The sequence below is a fragment of the Globicephala melas genome, chromosome 10 (genome assembly GCF_963455315.2).
Source record: "Globicephala melas chromosome 10, mGloMel1.2, whole genome shotgun sequence".
Classification (NCBI taxonomy): domain Eukaryota; kingdom Metazoa; phylum Chordata; class Mammalia; order Artiodactyla; family Delphinidae; genus Globicephala; species Globicephala melas.
The window spans coordinates 85433219-85445462 of NC_083323.1; the positions used below are offsets into that span (position 1 = coordinate 85433219).

The 12244-nt window shown below is 40.0% G+C and overlaps 1 protein-coding gene across 2 annotated transcripts; it reads left to right on the forward strand.

The window, feature by feature from the left end:
• The first annotated feature begins 2878 nt into the window (after positions 1–2878).
• Positions 2879–11165, forward strand: KCNJ8 (potassium inwardly rectifying channel subfamily J member 8). Of its 2 annotated transcripts, XM_060305964.1 has the most exons (4): positions 2879–2929; positions 3694–3832; positions 4661–5101; positions 10082–11165. In XM_060305964.1, exons 3-4 carry the CDS (start codon positions 4728–4730, stop codon positions 10980–10982), a joined length of 1275 nt encoding a protein of 424 aa, XP_060161947.1. In that variant the 5' UTR covers positions 2879–2929; positions 3694–3832; positions 4661–4727; the 3' UTR covers positions 10983–11165. The 2 variants fall into 2 exon arrangements, with proteins under 2 accessions (XP_060161947.1, XP_030697173.1); XM_030841313.3 differs by lacking the exon at positions 2879–2929 and having other exon boundaries at positions 3395–3832.
• The last annotated feature ends 1079 nt before the right edge of the window (positions 11166–12244 follow it).

The window sequence follows — 12244 nt, forward strand, 5'->3', positions numbered from 1 at the left end:
AAGAAAACCATAAAATTTAAGGTTAGCTCTGTTCTAAACTCATTATAGGTCTTCTCTAGGAGTAATGCACAAATTAGTCTTCATTCTTGAGAGAGCAATTAGGAGATTATAGAACAGGTAAGAAAACCTTAAGTGGATGACAGCAAAAAATACTGATTAAATAAGTAGACCAATAAAATAAGCCTGAAGCAGTAAATGTTGTTCTTGAAAAATTGATTTCCTTCACAAATTTCTCAGAGGTAAATTTAAATGTTCATTATTTGGCCCATAATATGAAAAGAGGATGATCAAAGGGGGAAGAACTAGAGATCAATTAATAATATATATTGAGCAGCTACTGTGTGTCCAGAAAGAGGTCTGGGGATACAGATATGTCTCCATTAGGTTCAAAAGTTGTCAAGAGAAACATAACTAGCAAATGCCAAGTTTAGACAAGTTTAGTATTTAAACAAGTTTAGTACTGGGGACCTGGAGTGGTCAGGAGAGTTGCTGAGGAAGGAGTGGATAGTTTGAAGGGAGGAGGAAGAAAAGGTCAAGAGAGAAGGGAGAGGTGATGAGTAATGAAATCTTTGCAGACAGCTATGGCCCTAGACTTCAAGGAGATCTCCAAGCTTCAGATTACCTGCTTGGAGGTGGGCTGTGAGAAATGGCTGCAAACATGTAAAGGAAGGAAAGACAAGAGGTAGAGTAAGTGCAAGAAAGAGAGAAACACCATGTTGACAGCACTCTTCCTTCTTTCCTTCATTTGACAAGTATTCGTTGAGTACCCACTTTTAGGAGCTAGGAACAATTCCAGACACTGGGTCTGTAGTATTAACAACAAGCTATGTGCCCTCATGCAGCTTCCATTCAGTGCAGAAAAACTAGCTAAAGGAAAAAGACATAAAGATTTGGTTTTTAAAAATGTCAGGAAGGGAATGGAAAGAGAAAAGAAAGAGAAAAGTCTGTAATATTTCTACAGTACACATTCTCCATCTTTTTTCCAAATGGCTATTTGTTTTCTAGGCATATTATTGCCAAAAATTTACCTATTAACTTCTTAAAATTAACTTTCGTTATGTGCATCCCTAGTGCCCTTACTCTGAATTAATCAGTTTAAAGCATTAACTATTAAAAAGTAGGGTACAGAGTTCGTCACTTCAAAACAATTCAAAACTTGACTTGAAACTGCATATGTGGAAGAATATATGTCACTAGAAAAAAACTGAATCCCAAATATGTGTTATAGCAGAAGACCAGAATTTTCATAGGATTCCTACATGGATTTATTTGTTGCCAATCTTCTCATAATTCTCCTCAACACTTCACCTCTTCTTATTCAATTTTCCTACTATTTCTCTGTCATCACAGTAAATGTCACAGTCGCCGATGACTTTACCCTCTCCCAATACCGACTTTGTAGCATTCCTTTTGCATACATTTGTATACTGTCCACTGACATTGCTTATTAGCCCCAGACCTCATTCCTTCTCTGATTAACACAATAGTTTCCAGGGTCCCCTTCTGCCAATCACAGAAGTTTGGAGCCTAAGGGACTCGACTTAGCAATGCACCTTCAAGCCATCTTGGCCTCTTTTTCCTGGTCAATCCTCTTAAAGCAGGCACTTGCGGTGTTCTCTAATCAAAATCCTTCCATGGCTTACCACTACCTCCTAAAGACAGTCCAGACTCCCTTTTTAGAGGATTTAAGGCTGTCTACGTTTTTTTTTTTTTTTTTTTTTTTCTGAGGCACCAACATGGTTGTCAACCTTACCCTTCCCATTCATTGACTCAAAAGTATTCTTCGAGCCCCTCTAGAGCCCTCAGTTTCATGGGTTGTGGGGAAGGAGGAAGGGGATGGGACAAGTACATGAATAACCCATTATGTGTTCAGAGAGGTGTGACAAAGGCTGCTTAGAGAGCACTGGACTCAAGCATCCAATCCTGCTCTTTTGCTGACTTTGTTTCATCAGTGCTGATGAAATTAGTTTGTTATTAAAACATGGCCCACTCTTGTCGATCCTCCCTCATGATCTTCCATCTCAGTAGGAAGAAGGTCTTTTCTCTGCTTTTCTCTAAACCCAAATACATCTGGTCTTTCAAAGACTAGATCAGATGCCAAATAATCCATGTAGATTTCTTTCCTTAGTCTTCTAGTCTTAATATGTCTTGTTTAGTTCTATTTCCATTCTCATTCTAATCACATCCTTGCTTCTATTAGAGTTTATTATCAAATCCATGTCTTTTACTGCAACTGTCTACCTCTTAAGAACAGCAACTGTGATTATATATATATATATATATATATATATCCATATCCCTTCCCCAAATAGGTGTTTGATGAATATTCCCCCAGCTAAAATAATAGGGAATAAATCGTGCACCAAACAATTCTAAAATGGAATGATGAGGGGATTAACTGTACAATGTGATCCCCACACACTTGTAGTAAAACTGCCACATAAATTACTGTAAAAATTCACAACAGTAGAGGAGAGAGCTACCACTAACAGACGAGGATCCCCAGGCTCAAATTGAAGGGGTTAAGCAGCTCTATCTGCAAGGGGGAAAAATGATTCTTCATTTGCCTTCATCAAAGACTAATTTTAGGTCTCTTGGTAATTAAATGAACACATTGTTTATGCTCCATACACTTTCTGTCCTGAGTCTTGGAAAATACATGAAATTTCCAAGAATTAAAGTTTCCATTAACACAAGTGCCAAATCAGGAGGCCTGACCTGTGGGAGAAAGCACATTTGTCTTTGCTGGCTCCTTTTCAAAAAGCTACAGAAAGATATTTACTGTATAACTTTCTTGTGCGTAATGGCTCTTTTTTTATCATTGAGGCCATCTAGACAAGACCGAGAAGCTGCCACATTTCAGAAAGCCACCAATTACTGAAGAATGACGGTTTGAGTTCTGAAGTGTTGACTGCAGTCCCTGTTCGGGGTAAAATTTTTGTATTGGAAGAGACTTCGAGCGGTTTTCTTCTTCCACTTTTTTTTTTTTTTTTTGTCGTAGTTGTGTGTTTGTGTGTGTATTTAATTCCCTGAGAACCAGCTTTGGCTGGCGAAGAAATATGTCAACACGAAGTGGGTTTCAGAACACTACTTCCACTTATCATCCCTACTAGACGGAAATTTAATGTAAATCAGTATGTGTGCACGCAGCCTGGATGCGTCAGAAGACTATTTTCTGATCTCTATATCTGGTTTTATGTAACCTGAAGTAGCACAGTTATCTACCCAGGTTAAAAAAAAAAAAAATCTCTTTACGTCAGTGAACTCGAACTCAGAAAGTTCTCTCCCCGGAGCTGGGAGCCTTTTAAAGACATGCGTGTCACGCTGGCTGCGGGGGGTCGCAGCTACTGGGAAAAAGGCTGGTTCTACAGGCCCCGCCCTCCACCCCCCGTCGCCCCTCCCTCCGGCGGGCTCCCTACCTCCCCGGGTCTCGCCTCTCCCCCACCCCCTCCCTCCCTCATCTCAGCAATTTCGGCCTCAGAGGTCTTGTGCGCGTCAAAGCCCGAAGTGGGAGGCTGATTTGTGGAGCATCACGCCCCAGCTCCTCTCCCCAAGCCTCTCCTCCGTCGTCGGCAGCGGCCAAGGGATAGAGCCGAGCAGGGGGAGGGGAAGAGCGACACCCATCCCCCTCCCTCCAGCCCTCCCGCGTTCAGATTCAACTGCACCTTTTATTATTTTAACTCTTCTCCCTAGGACGCGCGGCCCCGGGATCTGTCCCTCCGGCAGTCGCGGTCCCCGCTCCCGCGCCCGGAGATGGGACAGCGAGGGACCCGCTCGCGGTCGGCCGGCGTGTGCGGGGAGGTGCGGCCGCTGCGCCCGCTCGCCAGAGTCTGTAAGTTTCAACGCTCCTCTAAGCGGAGGGGTGGGGGAGGCTGAACGCGTCCCCGCAAACGATTGAAAACGCAGAACACGGGCGAGGTTGACAGCGTCGGATGGAATTTCGGGGCACACTCTTTTAATTGACTCTATCCGCAGACCGCAGGCTATTGTCCGGGGTTTTTCCTGCAGCTTGTATGTTTGATCCCTTCGTCGTCAAGAAGTTTTCAAGCTATTACGAGTTCCAGTGGGATTTTTAAAAGAAAAAAAAAATGCAACTCACACTTCTTTCAAATTTAAAATACCTCTACGTAATTTTCAGGTTACATAGCACATTGCTTATTATTATTTTGTCGAATTACAAGAAACATTTATACTACGCAGGAGCTCACGGCCTTTGCCTATTTCTAAAAATAACAGAAAAAGAATTTCCCCTCTTTACTTTTAATATTGCTACATCATGTGAATAGTTTAGTAAATAGATCCTTAATTTTCCTCATAGACGTCGCGTGCTGGTATCCTTGCACTAATCTACAGACGCGGGTAATTTCAGAATTATCACTGAGCCTGCTGTTTACAGGAAGGCTCTTGGTTTTGTTTAACTAAGGCTGTGCTCTTATGTGTTCAAAACGATAAGGAATATTAAAACAGTTCTGGTTCAGACCAAGTAATTTTTCCGGGATCCAAGAACTCAAGCACTAACTAGGCTCGTGTTTACATTAATAAGATCATACCTTTAGCTTTGCACGTCACCTGGAATGTATAGACACACCCCTACATGCAAGGACTGAAGAGGTGAGGAAAATAGGGGGAAAAGTTTTTAATCTTCGTTTCCCTCCTGCAGGACGGGTCTCGAGGGAAGGAGAGGCAGGTCGGAGACAGGTGCATAGGCTGGCTATGGTGACGGGACGATGTTGGCCAGAAAGAGCATCATCCCCGAGGAGTATGTGCTGGCGCGCATAGCCGCGGAGAACCTGCGCAAACCGCGCATCAGGGACCGCCTGCCCAAGGCCCGCTTCATCGCCAAGAGCGGGGCCTGCAACCTGGCGCACAAGAACATCCGGGAGCAAGGACGGTTCCTCCAGGACATCTTCACTACCTTGGTGGACCTGAAATGGCGCCACACCCTGGTCATCTTTACCATGTCGTTCCTCTGCAGCTGGCTGCTCTTCGCCATCATGTGGTGGCTGGTGGCCTTTGCCCACGGGGACATCTATGCTTACATGGAGAAAAGTGGGATGGAGAAAAGTGGCTTGGAGTCCACCGTGTGTGTGACTAACGTCAGGTAAGAATGCAGCGGGATGAGGCAGGGGTGGAAAACAGTACAGAAAAAGAGATGAAACTGTCCTTTCTCTCTTCACTCTGTTATTTTGTTGCAAGTGAACTAAAGAGTTTGTTTCAGTACCTTCAGAAGCAAAAAAGTAAAAACATAACAACAACAACAAAACCAATCCAATGTATTAAAAATCTTCTCAGATGCAGCTTTATGGATGACGAGTCTTTGAAAATGTAGCGCTTCAATCCTTTGAGCTGGCCTTGAAAATATACCAGTTATTTTTAAATGGTCGTGGTTCAAAGGATTCCACAGAGCGCCTTCCTCAGAAAAACCACATACTGAGTTTTCAGTCTGAAAAAGCTGCTGTCCATAGTTCCAGCATCCACAAGGCAATATCTCTGATCAACAAAAAATATTGTGCAAATGCTAGTAATGTTTTTCCACAACTTCTCTTACCAGTGACATTTTCAGAAATAATGAGAAAAATGGGAAAACACTGGTGGAGAGGTGTTCTAGATTAAAAAAAAATTTTTTTAATCCACCAGAAATGAAATAAACATAAGCCCTTCTTTATCAAGATTATCTTAAATAGCTGATTGCTTGCATTGAATTCCAAAATTAGAAGTTATGCTGAGATTCAGAACTAGAAAAAAATTATTTTTTAATGGAGATTGGTCCAAATTTTTAATGGAAGAGATTATGTAGAAGTGACTTCGTGTTGTGGTTTTCTCTAAAAGTTTTAGTAGGATAGGAAGACAGTTCCTAGATTGCCCTAATTTTGCTTTTTTTCTCTTATATTGTAAATATTTCAAAGATAAGTAAAGTGAATTTGATTTCAGTGATTCTCCTCTCATAGTTTCACATGGCCTAAGAACATTTACTTGGAGTGATTTGTCTCTTATGTTGTTGGAAGATGGAAAAAGGTAATATCAATTGCAAAAATATGCACTCTGCAGTGAAACATTAGTAGTTATGCTAGCAACTTTTCCAGGACCTTTTCTCAATATATTCCAAATTCACATAATTCATAAAGCAAAGCAACTGAGTAAGCACCATTCTTCCAGGAAACTGTAAAGAATAAGACCTTTGATGACCCTGAAATCTTATGAAATTAGCATACCGCTGCAAGAAGCAGAAACTCAGACTGTAAACTTGTCCATCCTTCCATTGCCTGAATAGTTGCAATGCCAGCTTATCAAGGGGGGTTGCGGTATTTGTCGTAGAGATCACATGCCACAGATTTCAGCTCAGATTTTGAGGAGAAAAACAAATTGAATCGATCCACTGCCTTTACCATCGAGTTAGATATTGTTTTCTTGTCTTAAACTTGCCACAGACTTTTGTCTCAAAGAAAATATAGATGAAGAATGTAGGTGATCATCAGTACACCAAATATAAAGGAACAAAATACTGTGTTTAACGGGTATATGTAGGTCAGATAGCATTATCTATAATATTTCTCTTTAAGAAATTTATTGGCACTGATGTTGGTGAATCATTTTCTTATCAAGGTACATTTTTAATAAACATGAAGTAGATACACATAAAAAGAGATAAAAGAAACAGAAATGATAAACCTCGGAAAAATAAAGGACAGATTTTATTCACAAGACAAATATATTGGCTTTTCCTGTGGGAAAAAAGTCATTAAGCAATTTATTAAAGATATGTCATCAAAAGTGAGATATTTTCAATGATTTTGTAAAAGAACTTGATGGAGTGCACTGGTTATTAAAAGCTGTTTTACTGCTAGCTTTTATTGTTCAACAAGAGGTGTTCTGAGGCATGTTTATCCCCCTGATGTATTCCTGCTGGTTTGAACATTCGATTCACTATGAGAAATGGCATCACAGATACAAGGAGACACACTTGATCTTATCAGTATGAGAGTTTTAGCATTTTATTTATTTATTTTTCATTAGGTGATTCTCTAAAGCATATTTCTTTTTTAAAAATTTTTATTAAAATATAGTTGATTTAATCTTAGCATTTTAAATGGCACTTCTTACCTAAAAAAATAGTATTGGACATCTTGTAAGGTTAAAATCTTACTGGTTTTATTTTAGCATTGTGGTACTATTTATACTTCGATGCAACATACAATTTAATCTTAACCAACCGTACATAATACTTTTTCACCAAAAAAAAAAAAAATAGAAACAGAAAAAATCTCTATTCTCTCCCAAAAGGGATTTAAAAGATGACTAATAATATGTCTAATTCTTCGCATTTCCTTTCCTTTCATAAGTTCAGTGTCTCACCTTGTCATCAGAACCGAAAACAACTGATTGTAATGAACATTCTCCAGTGTATCCAAATAACATTTAACATTCTCCTTCCAGGCTGGCTCACTTTCCCTTTCACGTGGATGACTTTCTAACATGAGTCAGAAAATAAACCAATATATTTCCTCTTCTAATTCAGCCTCACTCCCTCTGTAGAAGAACAAATGAACAGTTAAACACTTTCATCTCTTGAGGTTGTTTAGCATGACAGGTGCTCATAAAAGGCTGGGTCTTGCACAATATAATGTTTGGAAGTAAGTTCTTTCATAAAATAAACAACATACACAATATGGCACATGAATGATATCTTAAGCCGTTAAAATGAAACATCTGAGCATATTCATCATACGCTGCTCCCTGAAGCATGTATAATTAGAAATCAATGTTGTATCCGTGCCCCTTCACTGGGGTCTTTTCTTATTCTTTGCCATGTTTTTGGATCATTCAGTATTAGCTCATGTGTAGCTAGTGCAAAAAGCAATCATTGCTTTTCATGAATCGTTTGAGCAACAAAAGGGGTAAGAAAGGCAATTTTCACACTCCATTTAAAAGTTAATTAGAAGAATCAACTATCTTTCAATTAAAAAAATAAAAATCCCTGATTATGAACCTGAATAGAAAAAGATCACCTGCGTGTGCTTGCCTACCATTCACGGTGTCCCGCCAAAGTGCAGTACTTAACTTAGTATTCAAATATTTAATATTTGGTCTCTCATTGTGTGTGGCATTAATACACAGCTAATACTTTGACAGATGGTCTCTCGTCTATAAAATTAGAAAAGTTTGAAATTGGGGTGTAGGGCAAACACAAGACTAAGACTGTTTCTATTAAGAAGCTACAGCAGTGTAGGATATGTAGTTAAATGAATAAATTAGTGATAAGAATAACCAAATGTGGTGCTTCTCAACCAGGGGAGATAAAACAGAATTATCTGCAAGCTTTTCCAAAGTTTTATCCAGGTCCACCCTAAACTACCAAATCAGGGTTTACACTGAGCTGAGGAAGAGAGTGCAGTTTGAAAAAGCTTCCCAAGAAAACCCTGACACTTGTTGGCCCCTTCCCTGTGATTCTTTCGGAGACTAGCCCAGAATTAAGAGAATTCGTGTTCTTATTAATTATGGAATCTTGACACAGTCACTTATCTATCTCTACCTCAAATCCTTCCTTTAATAACTTCGGTATTCTCTAGATCACTTAGAGAACAAAACGAGACAATCAGTAAGAAAACATGTTTCGTTCCAAATGGCACAACATGGTTTTTTTTAATTAAAAATACTAGTATCTTTGAATGATGTGCTTTGTATCACTCTTTAGCACTGTGCTTTCTCTATATAAGGTACACAAGCAGTGTTTGTTAGGGAGTATGACTTTTAAAGGTTGTAAATAATAAAAAGTTCACTTATTACTCAGTACTTCCCACATGACTCAAGTCACTTAAACACAGACAGGCAATAAATAATAGACATCAACCTGGAAGAAAATTTCACGAAGTAAAATAAGCCTATAAATCTAAATATGTCTAGGTATTATTTTAATGTTTTCACATAAACAGGCCCATCATTACATGATTTGAAAACATTAATAGAAGTGTATCCCAGAAGCCTGGAGGTAGATGCATGCGGAGAGAGAGAGAGAGGGAGAGAATGAACAAGTGCTTGTGTTTAGAACTGGACATTTGATACATTAAGGTGGATGGTCTTTCTAAAAGCCTTTAACAGCCTTTGGACATGGGACTTCCCTGGTGGCACAGTGGTTAAAAACCTGCCTGCCAATGCAGGGGACATGGTTTGACCCCTGGTCCGGGAAGATGCCACATGCCACGGAGCAACTGAGCCCGTGCATCACAACTACTGAGCCTGTGCTCTAGAGCCCGTGCTCTGCAACAAGAGAAGCCACTGCGATGAGAAGCCCATGCACAGCAACAAAGAGTAGCCCCCTCTCACCGCAACTAGAGAAAGCCCGTGCGCAGCAATGAAGACCCAACGCAGCCAAAGATAATAAATAAATAAATAAATTTTTAAAAATAGCCTTTGGACATCGACAAATGAATGGATAAAGAAGATGTGGTGTGTATATATCTATATCTATATATAGATAGATATATATACACAATGGAATATTACTCGGCCATAAAAAGAATGAAATAATGGCATTTGCAGCAACATGGATGGACCTAGAGATTATCATACTAAATGAAGTAAATCAGACAGAGAAAGACAAATATCATGTGATATCGCTTATATGTGGAATCTTAAAAAATGATAGAAATGAACTTAGTTACAAAACAGAAATAGAGTCACAGACATAGAAAACAAACTTATGGTTACCAAAGGGGAAAGGGTGAGGGAGGGATAAATAAGGAGTTTGGGATTAACATATACACACTACTATATATAAAATGGATAACCAACAAGGACCTACTGTATAGCACAGGGAACTATACTCAATATCTTATAATAACCTGTAATGGAAAGAACCTGAAAAAGAATATGAATGTGTGTGTGTGTATACACATATATATATATTTCACTTTGCTGCACACCTGAAACAACTAACACAACATTGTAAAGCAACTATACTTTAATAATTTTTTTTTTAAAAAATAGCCTTTAGAGGAAGAAAACGCAAAATTCAACTTAGCCTGTTATTTCGTGATTCAAAATCTGATCCAATGGCATTGTTTTCTGGTCTCATTTCTTACAGGTCTTTCACCTCTGCTTTCCTCTTCTCCATTGAAGTTCAAGTGACAATTGGGTTTGGCGGGAGAATGATGACAGAGGAATGCCCTCTGGCCATCACAGTCCTGATTCTCCAGAACATTGTGGGTTTGATCATCAATGCAGTCATGTTGGGCTGCATATTCATGAAAACAGCCCAGGCTCACAGAAGGGCGGAAACCTTGATTTTCAGCCGCCATGCGGTGATCGCAGTCCGAAATGGCAAACTGTGTTTCATGTTCCGTGTGGGCGACCTAAGGAAAAGCATGATCATCAGTGCATCGGTGCGCATCCAGGTGGTCAAGAAAACCACGACACCCGAAGGGGAGGTGGTGCCTATTCACCAACTAGACATTCCCGTTGATAACCCCCTTGAGAGTAATAACATTTTTCTGGTGGCCCCTTTGATCATCTGCCACGTGATTGACAAGCGCAGCCCCTTGTATGATATCTCCGCCACTGACCTTGCCAACCAAGACCTGGAGGTCATCGTGATTCTGGAAGGAGTGGTCGAAACTACTGGCATTACCACCCAAGCGAGAACCTCCTACATCGCTGAGGAGATCCAATGGGGCCATCGCTTCGTGTCCATCGTAACCGAGGAGGAAGGCGTGTATTCCGTGGATTACTCCAAATTTGGCAACACCGTGAAGGTAGCGGCTCCGAGGTGCAGCGCCCGAGAGCTGGACGAAAAGCCTTCCATTCTTATCCAAACCCTCCAGAAGAGTGAACTGTCCCACCAGAATTCTCTGAGGAAGCGCAATTCCATGAGAAGAAACAATTCCATGAGGAGGAATAATTCCATCCGCCGGAACAATTCATCCCTCATGGTGCCCAAGGTGCAATTTATGACTCCAGAAGGAAATCAGAACACGTCGGAATCCTGACAACAACACAACCCCCAGAAAGTCTTTGATAAGATGTTGAAGAGTTTCTACAGGGCACAGACTGAAACAGAGCTGGAACACAATAATTTGTCCTTCTTTATCTTAACGCACTAAATGATATGCATATTCCAACAGCAGCACTTTCTGTGTCAATAAACAGTAACACACAAGCTGGAGGGTTCTTGGCTCACTTGTTTCATCCATGCAGTATTCGCAGAGATAGGCTTAAGTTATGTAGGGGAAATGCTCTCATTTCTCTCAATTTGAAACCCAAGAATTACATTAATAGTAATAGACCTTGAATATGAAAGTGGACCAAGGGATGATGCTTTATGAAATACTTAGCGGGTGACACCACAGTTGTCTCTGTTTCTATTGTTCACTCTTGAAATGTGATAGAATGGGCAGGGGGCCCCAAAACTGTGTTTTTCCTTTCTCTCTTTCTCTCTCTCTCTCTTTTTTTTTTTTTTAACTGCACCAGGTAAGAAGCCTGCTTAAGACAAAAACTGCTTAGTTTTGTTTTGTTCTGTTGTTTATTTTTTATTTTTTAAATACTGAATTTTATTTTTTCCTCAAATTGTATAGTATAAGCATAACTAGTATTAGGAAAATTACACTAAAATTTTAAGCAGGGACATCTGTGAAATTGGAAAACAACAACAACTGAGTTCAATTCTAGCATGTTTCCACATGAACATAATTGAATCTAACTAGAAATCAAAATTCCTATTCCATTAAATCAACTATTGTAGTATAAGGCTCAAGGTTTCAAAGCTATAAATCACCCCACAATATGATTGATGAAGCAAAGTTCCTGTTAACTTCTCATTCAGAGCCTTGAAAGCATGAATAGAAACTTGCAAATCTATTTTTGGATTTCCCACAGAAAAACTGCTTAGTTCTGCATTTTCCCCGGTGCTCAGCCAGGTGTCTGCAGTCCTGCTGGGGCTCCCAGCTGCTTAAAGACCAGCCATAGGAGGTACCAACTGACTAAGAACAACTCACAGAAGAAACATTTAAGCTGAAAAGTTTTACCCATTTCCCTGTGAGTTGGAAAAATATTTTTTATTAAAAACAAACAACAAAAGCTGCTTAGCTCTCATCTACTCTAAGTGGATTCTCTTCATTCACTTGGTTCTTCACAGTGACCTCCAGAGGTTTCTTTGTCCCCCTCATGGCCACCTGTTGGCAGAACTAGGCAAGGAGCTTTTGGAGAAAAGCTAAGAGCATTCCCGTGTCATTTAGGACTGGATTCCCAAGGG